The following is a 15629-nucleotide window of genomic DNA, read 5'->3' as shown; positions in this document are numbered from 1 at the left end:
GTCTTATTCAGAGGCATCAACAGCCTCTAACAGGAATGCCTGACAATAGCACACAACATCCCCATTGGAAGAGCATCCATCGGGGCAGTGGAAGGCTAGGACTTGGGCACCACCCCACCAATACTGCAGCAACCGCTGGATTCGGGGAGCCTGAGCCAACACACTGATCTCCAGCTACAGACAGAAAAATGCAGTCTGGCACATCCCCTCTGACAGATTGCCAAGTCCAATTCAACATCTCTCAAAGATGGGCATGAAGGGAAAAGACAAATCTGCGAACAAAATCAAGTTTCTGATCTTTGTGCCCCCATAGTCACAGAATCACAGAATATGCCAAGTTGGAAGGGACCCACAAGGATCATTGAGTCCAACCCTTAGCCCTGCACAGGACCATCCCCAGGAGTCACACCATGTGCCTGAGAGTATCATTCAAACCCTTCTTGAACTCTGTCATGCTTGGTGCTGTGACCACTTCCCTGGGGAGCCTGTTCCAGTGCCCAATCACCCTCTGGGTGAAGAACCTTTTTCTAATATCCAATCAAACCTCCCCTGACACAACTTCAGGCCATTTTCTCGGGTCCTGTCACTGGTCACCACAGAGAAGAGATCAGTGCCTGCCCCTCCTCTTCCCCTCACGAGGAAGTTGTAACTGCAATGAGGTCTCCACTCGGTCAAGCCTGAGTGGAAGGGAAAGAAGTCCACACACAATGAAATGAGGTAAAACTCAAAGGGAAAAGGAAAACAGTTGAGTGGCAGCCTCAGACTCAGTCCCAATGACATTTTTATCAAATATGGTTGGAATTGCTCCCACCCTGGGAGAGAAGAATCTCCTCTGAAACACACTAAAAAAAAGATGTGATGGGGCAGGAAATAAAAGGCTTCAATTTAAAAGGTTATGGAAAGATCATTTTATAGGGGAAAGACTTTTGGAAAAGAATTTTCAATGGAAAAGATCTCAGATGAAACTCAAAAAGAAATAATGCAAGAAACTGATAACATCAAGGACAAGTTGTATTTGAAGATTAACATATATTCAGAAAATATGAGGAATATGAAAGGGTGTGCATTTAAAACTTAACAGCTAGTCACACAAAATTGTGAGATGCACAGTACTGGCATCCAGTTTAATTCATTTAAGGAAACCTGATTACAACCCAGACATACAACTTCCTCAGACAAAATATGAGTCTATCTTTCATGTGACAGGATTAAAAAAAAAATAATGCCTTGAAATAATTATAAAGAAGAACAGTATCTAGATAAACTGAGGGTGAAGGAGTAGGGTACCCAGAATACACAAGTGCAAAGGAAGAACTGCATTTAAGACAAAGGGTAAATAGAGTTCAAACAAAATTTTAGAAGGTATCTAATCAAATTATGAAAAATTATGCAGAAACTGGTAAACACACCCACAGATTATCTAGCAACTTCTAGCAATAAACACAAAACCCAGAGACTTAACTGGTTTAGCTTGCTATACTAGCTTTATACTTCCTAGCTGCACTTTAGTCAGTGAGAAAAGGACTTCCTTGGTGTGAAGGCACAGATGCAGGAAGCCTTTCCCTCAAGAAGTTTGGCAGAGAGAAGCTGCTGCTCAGAGCAAAGGGCTCTGGACAGAGCATGGCAAAGCTGTTACAGCCACCATGTAATGTCATTGTAATAGCTCAAATTAAGAAACTTTGCTGCCTTTCCAATAAGTCCATCTTTCAGCTTTTTGATCCTTTTGGTGTGAACAACTGTTCCGGATGCAATTTAATAGGAGTTTGTGTAATTTTGCAGAGGTCACTATCAGATGAATCATTATTTACATTCATGTTTTCATTGGGAAGACCTTAGGGTATCATGGTTTTAAAATTCTGATGAAAGGCCTTAAAATTCCCCCTGGATTTGTATTCTCAATTGATGGAATTATATAATTTTTTAAGCACAGAATGACTCACAACTGGATACAAAATACTGACTTCATAGAAACTTTGTTATGCTTCCTAATATTTCTTATACTTTCCCTGTTCTAAGGGTCTAGGATTTCAATCCCTGATGTCTGGATTTACAACAAACAATTCCTCTCTTTCCAACAGAAGTCTTTGCTTTGTTTAATTTGAAAAAGCAAATACGATGCTGAGATCCTCATTTTTGTTAGACTTGCATAACTACTTCTCGAAGTACTTCTCAAACAGCTGTAACAGAAGGATTTCCCAAATCTTACAACTAGCCCTCCAACTATTAGCAAAATAAATCCCTAGGTTTATGGACTTAGCATGTTAAATGTATCTGGATGGATCTTTCCTATTTAGACCAAGTACTAGAAAGTTCTAATGTTTGTTCTGTGGTTAGTTTTTCTGTAATCAGCTCACCTTCCCAGTCCACAAAAACTGCTCATTCCTTTTAACTCAAAGAGCTATTCAGATCCTGGTAATGCATTATTGAAACATTAAGACTATTAGTAGCCTCTTAAGTATCACACCATAGTATAGGAAGTCTTTACTTTTAATTTAATTGGCTTCATAAAGAGAAGAAAAAGGGTTATTTAGCTGGTTTTGTTTGCTTGTTTCACTATTATTAAGCTGTAATAGGACCCCATCCGTTTCATTATCTGATATTATTTCTCAATGGCCAAACTTGAACAGTGACTCAAAAAGTAAAATGATACTGCTCTTAATGTCCCAAGAGCAGACTGCTAAAACAGTAAAGTGATACCATTTACAGCTGCTGGAAGTAAGCATTTGGCTTAAAGACCTTTCATGTAATGAAATGTGTTTCAAAGCACCACACATGCACAGAGTATGCCACTAAAAGTAGCTCCAAGGTTACTGCACACAAAGGAACAGCAACAACCAAATAGCAGAATACCCAATGTCATCTTTATGAACCTGGTGACCAGGACAGAACCACTGACTAACTCCACTGCAGGGAAAGCCCTGCTTGAAAGGTATCTGTGAGTTAACTTGATATAGACAATTCGAAATAAACATTGTAATGAGGTTGTTAAGACCCTTAGACACAACCACAGAACACCATTCCTGCTGCTATTGCTAAGATTAATTTGAAAGCAAATTAATATCTGAACCCCTCACTGCACCACAAATGTTTGAGGCATAAATACTGCAAGCTAAGTGTGTCCCTTAGTTTGATACACTGGGGTTATAGTTAGGAACGATAAGATGGAAGAAATGAATGGTATTCTAAAGGTTTAATATTGGGAAAACCAATATCCAAAGCATTCTATTCAATAAGGCAAACGGAAAGCCAGGAAGACCAAATAGCTTAGGACTTTTAAAGGAAGATCAGAAAGTAATGAAATAACTGAGTGCAGCCTATTTTCATGTGTTCAATATCAGTTTCATTTGTTTTTCAATAGTACTTTAATATTAAAACTTATAAAATGTATTTTTAATGTGATAATTATGATAATTTAAAAATCTAAAGAGCACAGCACCGGAGAGTAATCATATAGTCTCTAACAGTGCTGATCTTAAAGTATACCTTTACTATTGAGTATGCTCAGTGAAAAGCTGATTAATTTTGTTCAATAGCTGGAGTTCTATTTAATCAGAAATGCACATCACTCCCCATGGACTCCTTTGCACTCAAGATGCAGAACTAAAATGAAAATGTCCCCCCTTCTAAGACTTCTCTTTCATTTAAATTGGACAAAGACCAGATTTTGTGGATTGCTGAACCTATTTCTCACATATGGTCTTGTCCATTAGATTAATTTCACCAGCCTCAGAGGAACCACACAAGTAAAAAATAAAGACTGAGCAAGCCAGCCACGGCACTTTGAGCTGAAGCATGTGCCTGTGACAGTGTGACCTACAGCACATTATGCACTGATAGGCAGTGGAGATGGTGATCAGCCCTTTGTTTAAAAGCATGTCAGAAATACAATATACCACTTCAGAGGCCGACTCCTCATTCCAGTGCACCAAGCAGCAAAGTTTCCAAGAAAAACAGAATTACAAGATAAAAATTTAAAGGTAAAGAACAATATTCAGAAGGAACCTTGTAAAACCTGGTCACTCAGCTTTATAGCTTAGCACATGCCATAAGCTATAAAAAGACTGGAAAAGAGAGATGGACACCCTACTCCCAGTATTCTCTACATCTTTTACTGGCTGAACAGCTACTCTTTCAGTGCCATCAAAATCACATAAGCACATAAATTGCTTTTTCAGTTAAACCATAGGATTGAATCTACCCTTATTTCTCAATCTTTTCAAAAGCTTTAAACACTTTGAATTACTCTCTTTTCATGTGCTTTCTTGTTCTGCTGTGCTACTACTTGTCATTTCAGGAAGTTGGTGCTAGCTTTTCAAGGACCATTTCAGAACTGTTTTTTAGACCTATTATTGACATTTCTACCTCTTTCAGCTGTACCACCACACCATCATGACAGACAGATACAATATATGGTATCTCAAGTCCCTAAAGAGCAATTGTTAATATAAAAAAAACCTGATTAATTTTTACACTGGAGACCAAGCACATTAATCAACCTAATAGCAAGGCCTGGAAGCATTGTCAAACACTACTAAGATTACGAATTAGCCACCTTTTGAGAATTCTTCTAATTTGGTATCTACACTGAAGACATGAGCTACCAAAAAAAACCCAAAAAACCCCCCAAAAAAACCCTAAAAAAGCCAAGGAATTTAGCCAAAACTGTATCTTTACACATCTTTATTTTAAAGTAATCATTGGATATTGCTTTATAAATACCGGTGGCTGACTCATTAGCCTCTTGCTGTAACTGTTGCATTCTGCCCTTTAAGTCTAGTTTCATGAAGGCCTCCTGGTATGTCAGCAAGAACTACTTTCCTAAGAACACAGTAGGACTGTATCCCTAAGTAATCTTAAGCAACATAAAAGTAATTTAATTCTCCAGAGCCTGCAATAGTTATAATTCTATTTTTAAATTTACATATTATATACAAGGATATATTATAATTTGGCTTATTTACAAGAATAAACAAAAAGTACTCTAAATTGAACACAACAGAAGTATATGACAAGTTTAGGGTTTTCAGGGGGCAGTGTTTTGTTTTGGGGTTTTAATTGTATTAGCCTTTTCTCAATCAATCAAAACAGACTCTTCTATAGGCTTAAGGAGCACACCATTCCAATTTGTTAAGCAATACTGTGGTTTTGTGTAATAAGGCAAAAGGTAGGACTGCGTGCTTTACTGAGCAAGAACAAGAAATACAGGTAAGAAGAAGCAAGATACGGTGAGACAAACTTGGGCATTCTTTTGCATTGAGCAAATGTCTTGACATTTAACAATGCATGTATTGTTGTACAGTGACAAAGGGGAAAAGTTCAAAAAGAAATTTTTTGTCCTCTATTCTGAAAGCTCTGTCTTTCCTCAGATTCGTCATAAAAATATAGAAAGAACAATCTGATTCTCAAGTTATCAACTTCATTTTAGCACAAAGCACAGCATCACCAAGGACATACATTTTAGTTACTGTGTAAATACCTGCTAAAATCAGAGGAAAAGATTAAAAATCACTTCCTAAGTAGTAGTTTAGCTACATATGAAAGTCTCTCTTTTTATACTAGTACCACACAAGCACACTCATACAGGCAGGGTGCTAAAAAAGAAAGCAATATCAAATGAAGATCCAGATGGCCAGCAGGTGGGCTTTGAAAATAACATACAGCAAGTACCCTGTGTTAATGCTGGTGAGATGCTTCATCACTTGTGGATAACTGCACTTATCGCTGTTGTACCAGTCATTACCTCTTCAAACAAAGCAATCTACTTTATCAGGGAACACTGGACATTGGTTTGGATTTATGCCTGTAGGGTGTATGTAAGTTCTTTGGGGAACACTGCCCTTTGAAACGTGAAAGACATTTCTCTTTGGTAATAACTGTTAATGAAATTACCTAATAAAACAGATTTCAATCACTAAGACTACAAAATTAAATTTGGTTTCATAGTATAAGCTGAACTTCACTGTCTGGGTTGCATTACTACAATAAGCAACAGGTTTGCACACTACATCTTATTGCAAGACCACATTCCTCAGTAACTTTTAATTTGTCAGTCTATTAGTTGAAGTATTTCTTGCCTACTTTAAATTTTTATTATTGTTTTAAATTGCAAGTCATTTCTGCAAATAGCTATTATGAGTAACTTCAGGGCATATACGCTTGAATGAAGAAAAACCCAATTAAGGTTACCTGATGCTATCCACTCTGAAGAATTCTTAAAATTTTGAGGGAATTTCTGATATTTTCATAGACTGTTCATATATGGAAGAATCTCCTAAGCCTATCCACCTAATCTTGGACTTATTAATGTACTCTTCTTAAGTGTTGCAAATCATCAGTCCTTATCCTCAGAGAGATTTCAACAACTTATGAGAAACTTTGATGAGCCTGTGAAAGGAGCATGCTATGTCTAAAGCTCATGCCGTACCTGCCACCTACACACACCTGGTCTCCTACAACACTAGAGCAGTGAAAAAGACAGGCAGGGTAAAAGAGCAAAATGTCTGCTCTCAAAACCAAAACATTTAGCACAGTCTCAATACTCCAGCTCCCTTCCAATGCACAAGTTTCCTCCAGGGGTATGAGGACAGGTAGGTCTTTCTGTCAACCACTCTTTGCAGGTAGCATATGTGACTAACCACAGAACGTAGGGAAAAACAATATTTTCCTGAATCCTCACAGGAAGGATATTGAAAAAGTTCCTGAAACTTTTTGCTTCAATTGAAAACTGCCCACTTTTATTGTCAGATAATACTATTAGCCCTGTAGATCAGACAATAACAAGAAACAATAAGTATAATGTCCCTGTCACCTCTTGTCCCTTTCTGGTTGCACTGAGGTCAACGCATTCTTGCTTCCCTTTACTTATTTGCCCACAGTGAGGAAAATTCTCCCTAAAAGCACACAAGACAAACAAACAAACATGACAGCAAACAATCAGAGAAAGATATAAGTTAATCATACAGAAAGAAACTCCTTATCTATTGCAAAGCAAGCTGTATCAGGATCAGATTTTTCCTCCACTAATCTTCTTTAGAGTCTCACCAAAACACTACTGAAAGTAGTTTTCTGGGATCAAAATCCCAGAAATTAAAGCAGGAGAAAACTGTTCCAAATATAACATACTTAAAAACAATCCCTTGTTTTAATTGCACAACTCCAAACATTGGCCAACAAGGTTCCGCAGAATTCAAGCCAAACCCATCCCCAACTGTACAGGTCTTACTAGAAAGAAAGTTGTTGTTCACATAGATCCTACCTTCTTTTACCAGTTAAACCAAGTTTCGTAGGTGAGAGTGCTGCTTGTCTCCATGTTCTTTACTCTATTGATTGTTGTGTAAATATTAGGCTTCCTGCTTGTGGAGAAACTACTGCAAAGTTTCTTTCAGTTCTGTATGCACATTTCAAACTTGTGCATGGTTTAGAACAAGGAAGTTTATGTAATGTTCCTGAGAAAGTGCAGTACATCATGGCTCATTTTAATTCAGGTATGAATACATGACACAGATGAATTCACAAAACACTCCTTTCATCTGAAATTTAAGTAGTAACCCTTTTTCCCCTGAAGGTTTAAGCAGCTTTAAGTGATGAAATGATTATATTTTCCTGTTTCTTTAAAGCAGTTCTGGATAGAAACAGCTTAGGACAAATCTTTCCTGAATTTATTCAAATACGAATACACCATCAACCATAAGGATATTTGAATAAGTCATTCCAAAAGATCTCAATGTTCTCTCAGCTATAGAATACAATCATTTTAAACTTTGCTCAAAGCATTTTAGTATTACAGCACATAAAACCATTTTTTCCCCAAAGGCCAAATTTTCAAGTATTGACCAACCCCAAATATCTGTTTGCAAAATCAAGAAATCTGTACATGCATCTGGAATATTCACCTATGTAAATGCAAACCTTTGACATAAATTTTATTGGCATGCTGTTCATTACCAGTGCCCACCACAGAAATTCTTTCTTACCTGTAAAGCTGATTTCATCTTTCCTTTTTAAATTACTATCTTTAGGAGATATCATTGGGAAAGTGATGGCAGGGTACCTCTGTACTTATGGACTACCCTTCTTTACCCAGGCACTTACTACAAATTCAGAGTCCTGTTCGAATACCCCCTTTCCAGGACCCCTTCTGACCCCCACTGCTGCCTCTTGTCCCTATGACTCAGAGCCCTGTGCCTGCTTCCTGGAAAGCAGGGTCACGGGCAGTCACTGCCACCAGCAAGGTCTGGAAGTTTTTCCTCATCTGCCAGCATTTGTGTTGCTCAGCTCTTGCCAAAATTTGTACCATACTTGGTGCACAAGTTTCTAAGTTTTATTGGGTTTCCCATCTCAGCAGATTGTCTCTCTTAGTGTAACAGAGCTGCAAGTTCTGCATAAAGCAGTTTTGATGGGTTAAAACTGGGATTTTTTTGGTTGAGTTTGGCAGGTTTGGTTTTACTTTGGTTGGTTAGATTCTTCTTTTTGCTTTGTTTGTTTGTTTTTGTCAGGTTTTTTCCACTTTCTGAATAGACAGAATTTTCTTTTTTGTTTTCATCGCATTGCAACTGTCTCCAAAGGCTTGATACCAATTTTTGGACTCTGGTTTCTCTCTCTCAGCTTGTAAACCATTTTGCAGGATCGTGCCAGCTTGACTTGCTATCTGCTAGCCAAGAGCTGCAGACAGATGATGCCTGGCCAGCATGGACTGCCCATTGCCTATGCCATGTTCCCTAGGAGCCAGGAACAGCCCAAGATTTTCAGGCTGTATGCACTGCCCAGTAGCCATTTGCTGCAGACAATGCACAACAGAGTGGCCCATTGCGTGGGTTGTCAGATGAACCACACTGGAAAATGAAAGACAAATGTGAATCTAAGCATTACCATGATAATGGCAGCACAGGGAAATTATGCCTAGTGATGTTTAACAAAGCATCCTGAAGGCAGCATGGAAGGTGTGGACTGCTCCAACTTCAGATAGAATTAATATTTCTAAGTACGGATTGCTGCAATCAAGTAAGTGAGAAACAGGAACAACCAAGTCACCAGATTTCTTTCAGGCTTCTCTGTTAAAACCTTCTACAACATTTATTTCTGTGCAGCACAGCAAATTATTATGGTGACTATATCTGAACATACAAAATGACAAAGAGAATCAAAGTCTAGAAAAATCAGAAAGTATTTCCCTACCAAAAAGAACACAGCACCCAAGGTGTAAAATTATGATCACCAAACAAAACATAGAAACAGTGACACAGACACATATAAGGAGAGAACAGAACAAGGGATAAAAGCTTATGAAGTAGCTCTATTCGCAGTCCTGGAGCACATACAAACATGCAATCTAATTTGCTGAAATCTAATTCATTCAGCTAGACTAAGCTAAATACTGCACTAATCACTAATCTAAAACTCTGCTTTACAAAAACACCTCTCCAGGCCACTTGCTTGTCTTTAGAAAGTTAAATAAGGTGACAGTAACCAAAAATTATGGTCAGTGGATACACATCAGTTTTAGTTAAAAAAAAGAGAGAGAAAAACATAGTAATTTTAAAAGCAATGGAATCCTATGAAATGGAATTTACCACAGCCCAAGGATGATCATACTTATATATAGCAGAAAGTATTTTATAACATTCAATTCATAGCAAATGAGCACTCTATTATTATTTATTTCATCATCTGAAAAAAATACCAATGACATTCCTCCAGTTAAGGTTGCCTTGCATGAAAAAAAAACGTAATTAAAAATGTTTTCTCCAAGCTAATCATTTAAATATAAACAGAGAGCATTTATGTTTTTGACCTAGCAAGGCATCCTAAGAGGAACTTTTTGAATGCATCATGCACACTTTCAACATTGCAGCTAAGCAATATACAGTATAATCTGCAACACATTAACATTTCAGAAGCTTAAAAATTTGAAGTTGTTCTTTAAAATGCACATGAAAGCATTCCCTGTTTCAAATGCTACTACTGTTTATGCTTATTGAAATTATTACATAACATAATATCAGTCAACAGGATTTAGCAGCAAAATGATAAAAGGAAATTAAAGACATATAATAATCCCACATTAATTTTTTACAGTGAACCATCAGTATGTTCACAAATAAGAAAAATTTATTTTCATATTTAAGAAATATATTCTTCCAATGGGCTTACTAACAAGAAGCTTTATTTATAGCCTTCCTTCTGAAAATGTCCATCTGAGCAAGGAAAAAAAAGATAAAGTTCAAATGCTGATTTTGGCATTTGTATTTCTCTGTCGCAGTTTACCTAAAGATAAAAAGTATCTAAAAAAAACCAGATCACAGTCACCTACAGCACTAATACTTCCTAATTTGACTGCTCAGTTCCTAAACTACAGCATATGAGCACAGCATTCACTAATGGATTGCTATTAAAAATAAATCAGCTAAACAGTGCCTGTATTTCTCCTTCCCTACAGCTGGAGCAAGCATACAGCGTTCTACTATGCAGCTAGTTGAAAGACAGATTCCAACCTCCACATGGAATTACTTACCCAAAAGCATGTTTCTCTTCTACAGTTAGTTCAGCAGAATAGAAAATTCTGCACAATAGATCTAGCAAAGGGAATGTTCTCACAAGCTCCTTTTTGACTTGGTGCAAGGTCTGAGTTTGAACTCGAGCTGCTTAGAAATATGTCTTGTCCCATAAAGCTACTTCACTCCTATTGGTGAATGATACCTCTCCAGGCTATGCAGAAGTGATGCAAACAGGCGGTAGCTTGTGCCACCTTAACTTGAGGTAACAAAACCATAAAAAAAAAGAGAAAGTCATCCATTCACAGAAAGTCTAACATATTTTAATTTATCTGTCCTGAAATTGGTTTTAAACTAGTTGTCTGTCTTGGACCAAGAGAAATACTCCCCACAGAATTAATATAGTGTATCAGGGAAAATCTAAATGGTAGGCTAAATTTAAGTTTTGCAAAAGTAAGTGCCCCATCTTTCCACAATGCTTGATTTCATCACAGCTGTATTTGCTCTGATACAAAAGACTTTTTTTAAAGACATACAAATAGGGAGATAGTTTGGGACTTTTTATTTAGCTCAAAAGTCACCTACAAGACCAAACTGGACGTGGAATAAAAACATTTGGAATGCTACTGCTACCATGTCAAGTACCTATGGTCCACTAAAATCTACCACAGACTATTTGCTCAAAATTTAAATTAACTTCCCTATGAAGAGAAAAAAGGCCCATAATCTGAAAGCTTCTAACTGAAAGAGGAACCTTTCTAACCTGCAGCCCCTCACTTTGGGATGTGGTGTGTCAGTATGCCACAACTGGGGTCTGCACAGAACTTCTGACTCTAACAGAATTTTTTCAAGCACATCCTAGTAAGGATACTTGATAGAAAGAGTTTTATTTAGGGAAAAAAAAAAATACATCCAGGATCATTAGGAACAGATTTTTATCTGATGAAGTTTGCAGTTATGTCAGATAATTCCTCATGGAGAACTAAAGATTAGTAATCTATATCATTCTTCCACTTTAGTGCTTTGTGTTAAATATATAGAGTTAACACTTACTTGATCTCCTAATTTGTTTCTTACAAAAGTGAAGGGATGAGAGGATGGGTAAAAGACAACACTGAAAAGTAAACTAGTTTGAACAAATTTCCACATATCTAGAATTACTAGACAATTTTTTTGTGACAAGGTTAATTTTGTACCCAGTCTTGAATAAAGCATATTGTTCCAGTGACAACACTCTTCTCTTGTATGTGCTTGTTGGTTACTCAAAACAGCACACATGAAACTTTAGCTTAATCTTATTTTATTCTACAACCTCCTACTCCTCCCTTCCACTAAAGGGGGATTACTCTGATAATTCCCTGCCAACATGACTTGGCAGCAATTACATAACTTTGTTACATGTCCTGAAATATTTGGTACTCTTGTTAAGAGTCTCCTTCTTAAAAAAAAATAAAAAAATAAAAAAAAGGAGGGGTGTGGGCATTGGTAACAGTGGAAAAAATGAATCAGCTTTGAAATAAAAAGGCAAATAAAAATGAAACCCAATTAAAAATAAATCTCTGATTTTTAAAGCAAATCTTGGAAGATGTGACTCATTCTCATTGCACACTTGGGATTGGCAACACCAAACTTCTATGAAACTTTATTTGGGTTTTATATAGGGTCTGATGACTTCACAAGATGACTAGTATTCTCAATAAATACTACGTTGTCTCATGCTGATAATAATATTAATAATTGTATGTTCTGTGAGGACTGAAGGAATTTATTTTTTTTAAATTTCTCTATTAACTGCAGAAGTGTCTCACACGGTCCATAAACAGTAGTAGGTTTATGCATTGCAGCAAGACAAAACAGCAAGCATTGTATCTCCCTCAAACCGGGAGGCATACTTCCCTCATTCCCGCCGCTTGCTCAATGATTGTAACGTCTCTTTGTTGGCAATGTTGGATAGTTCCTGGCTAAAACCATTACAGTGCACTAGCATGCTCAGTTTTACCCATTTATCTAGTTCAACGCACTGTAGATCCTTTCTATTTCCCTCTCAACAGCATATAATATCCTGTCTCACAGAAGACCAGACTCTTGTTGCAGCAGAAGGCCTTAGAACACACTAATCACTGATTTAATATTTTAGTCTGCCATCTAGCTCATATCTAAAGTGGGATCTCCAGTGCACAAACAGTCGCAGTTTTAATTCCTCCCCCTCTCTTTAAAACAACTGCTAACTCCCACCTACTCGACTAACACCCACTGTCCCAAGATTTTGGAGATACCTTACTTCCATGTTTGTCCAAGAAGGCCTCTTCAGAGATCCATAAGAGCACAGAATGCCCCTTCACACTACTAGCATGATGGTCTTTCTAGGTATGAGGGCACGCAATGCACTTGTGCAAGCACAAAACAGAGGTGCTGTGGGTGAGGAGGACAGCAGGGTGACAGCACCTCCTGTTGGAACACTAGTCTGAGGTGATCATGCAGCTCCTGCATTATAGATGGTGCTGAAGAGCTGAAGAAGTCACAAGGGTAAGGACAGGTGGCTGGAAGAAACAGTGGAATACAGAAGAGGAAGGTGGTGGATGGGAAAGGCTTACAGACAGTAATACATATGAGAAGAAAGTAACGAAAGGGCAAATGTTATTATAACAGAAGGAGAGATGAAAAGGAAGCAAAAACATTAAGATGAAAGTGGAACAAGGAACAAGGCAAGGAACAATGGTAAATTAAACATAGAAGTGAATGCATTTTTTTCCAAGAAGCTATCAGGTGCTGACCTTCCAGAATAATACAGAGTGGTACAATGTTCACTGTGTCATACCTACCACCACACGTCTAAATAAGGGGAGGAGAGAGAGCACAAAAGCAGGCACACTAGAACCACAGAGCAATGAGAAAGGAAAGACCTCTTGAAGAGATTATCTGAAGGCAAATGCACTCAGATCTCATTCACAAGCAGCTCCTGTAGTCAAAGAAAGAAAAGCTGACATACAGCTCAACTGCTAAAATGCTGAGATTGTGGCTTTTTTTTCATGTTTTAAATTTCCCGCCCTCCCCGTATATTCTCTCTTGTATCTGGAGGCTGGAGAAGCGACATTTTGAGCACTTGTAATACGTTATTTACTATCTCTAGCTAACAACTTCTAATAACAAACTGAAGTCAGCCAGAATTCATCAACTTTACAAAAAACACAGTGTTTACACTTAGATCCTTTCTACGTTCATGCTCTCCTCCCACATTGCTTTGATATAAGTAACTCTCCCTAGTAGACTGAGGTATGACATGCTTATATTTTGGCTGATGTTTAGAAACTTGGAGAATTGTACTGTTTGGATGTCACTGAAGAAAAATGGACTGTGTATGTAGATGTGGTGTATTTTCAGCTTGACCAGTAAGAAAAATCATCTTTCCAAGAAGTCCAAAATTTAGCAGTTTGGACTTCTGTAGAGATTAGTGTCAAACAACAATAATAGCATTCTACTGTCAAATTCATAAAAGGCTTCTCCGCACAGCCATGCTTGGATCCTTTAGGTTTTGTCCTTTGCTTTTTGTGCACAAACAACTCTAGAAAACAAATAAGCTACATCTGGTAAAAACATAAAGTTAAGAAAAAGACAAAATTTAGTAGCCAAGGTTTGACCTTATTGTTATTGTACTACCCATCGTGATTCTCAATCCTCAGCTTTTCTCACTAAATATTTTTGCATATATGTTGTAACAGTAGCATTTTGCTGCTTAAAATCGCAGCTAGAACGAAGATCACTAATATCTCTATGAATTTATAATGATATATGTAATATCACACTAATGAACTACAAGCACCCTCCAAGACATTGACTTAAACCAATGACCACTAAGTGAAAGACCTTTTTTCAATAAAAAACACAACTACCCTCCCTACCTCTTGTCATAAAGGATCAGCACCAGTAATCCAAATTTTATGAAGCGCAGGCACTGCCAAATCCCACACTTTACTTCTAAAATTCAAGGCAGTAATCAAAGCCAAGGTGAGGTAACTTTGTCAGGAGAATACTGAAGCCCCTGAACACATGTCAAACATGCTGGGGAATCTGCTGGCCACACTTGAGTGGTATTTTAATACAAAATACTTAATATAATCCCTAAGAATCATCCCAGTTTGAAGGAGAAAAACAAGTTAGAAGTGAGGTAGAACAACCTGATCCTACTATACAGGCACACAGGAACAGGCAAAAGATGTGGTCAAGCATATGATCAGTGAGTAACAGTCAAATCCCTTTCTCAGTAGATAAATTTCACAAGATATGACAAACTCCCAGAGCTTTCCAGAAATTTCTCAGAACAGAAGAGCATTGAATCAAAGCAGTTCAGTTATTCTCCTCAGAGTCTTTTACGCTTATCAAGTTAATTACAGAGAATTGTAATACATACAGACACAGATTCAAAGCAGAGGCAAGCAACTGTAGTCTCCCAAACTCTTAAATCATAACCCCCACCAGCACATAAGCACATATATGTATTACACCTCTTCTTTTTCCTGTCATCCAGCCTCACTGTTAAGTTTTGCTCTAAGAGGATTTTGAAAAGCAACATTTCATTCTGCCCCAGTTTATGGATAAGGCATATCTCTCAAGGTAAACATGTACTTGAAATGCATATAAAAGAACTATTAGAAACTACCAGCTCATGTTACTTGTGCTTACATGAAGCAAATTCCTCTTATTGCCACTTGCCTGTATATCTACACACAGATGCATCAAACTTACACGCATATATTCACATGGGCCTAAATATCCCATTAAACTTAGCACTCTGTATTCTGTTGCATGCCAAATGAAATAATAAAACAGTATTCCTGTTCCAGTTTATGGTATTCAGAAAAAGAAAACATAATTATATCATTACATTCTAGCTCCTTAGATCTTAGTTTTGCTCTTTGGTGTGACACTATCATGAGAGGTGACCTACATTGCACCCACAAAGATGACATTTTAACTTAAACAACTCCCCCCAGGACACAGGTGAGATGACAAATGTATTCCCCTTTTATGGAGCACATACTTAGCAACCAGATGTCATGCCGTTTAAGACATGCACCTTTGTCATTGTAAAGGATGGGGCAGCTGTAAGAACTTAGTGTCAGTTTAATTCTCCCCCTGAAC

General features: G+C 37.5%; 1 protein-coding gene across 8 annotated transcripts in view; it reads right to left on the bottom strand.

Annotated features, from left to right (window-relative positions):
- The window catches only part of ZNF385B (zinc finger protein 385B), a 166446-nt gene that overhangs the window by 77154 nt on the left and 73663 nt on the right, over nucleotides 1-15629 (bottom strand). The window contains exon 2 of one of the 8 annotated variants that reach the window (XM_027678436.1): nucleotides 10511-10744. The exons of 6 other annotated variants lie outside the window; for them this stretch is intronic. In XM_027678436.1, coding sequence (XP_027534237.1) covers nucleotides 10511-10520 — 10 coding nt within the window. In that variant the 5' untranslated portion in view covers nucleotides 10521-10744. Of the gene's footprint in view, nucleotides 1-7255; nucleotides 7339-10510; nucleotides 10745-15629 lie in introns of those variants that run through there. One more of the 8 variants, XM_027678439.1, reaches the window with a different exon arrangement.

Source organism: Neopelma chrysocephalum, unplaced genomic scaffold (assembly GCF_003984885.1).
Source record: "Neopelma chrysocephalum unplaced genomic scaffold, ASM398488v2 Primary Assembly neopelma1_44, whole genome shotgun sequence".
Lineage (NCBI taxonomy): Eukaryota > Metazoa > Chordata > Aves > Passeriformes > Pipridae > Neopelma > Neopelma chrysocephalum.
Note: the sequence above shows the minus strand (reverse complement) of the source record. Positions and strands in the feature narration are given on the sequence as shown.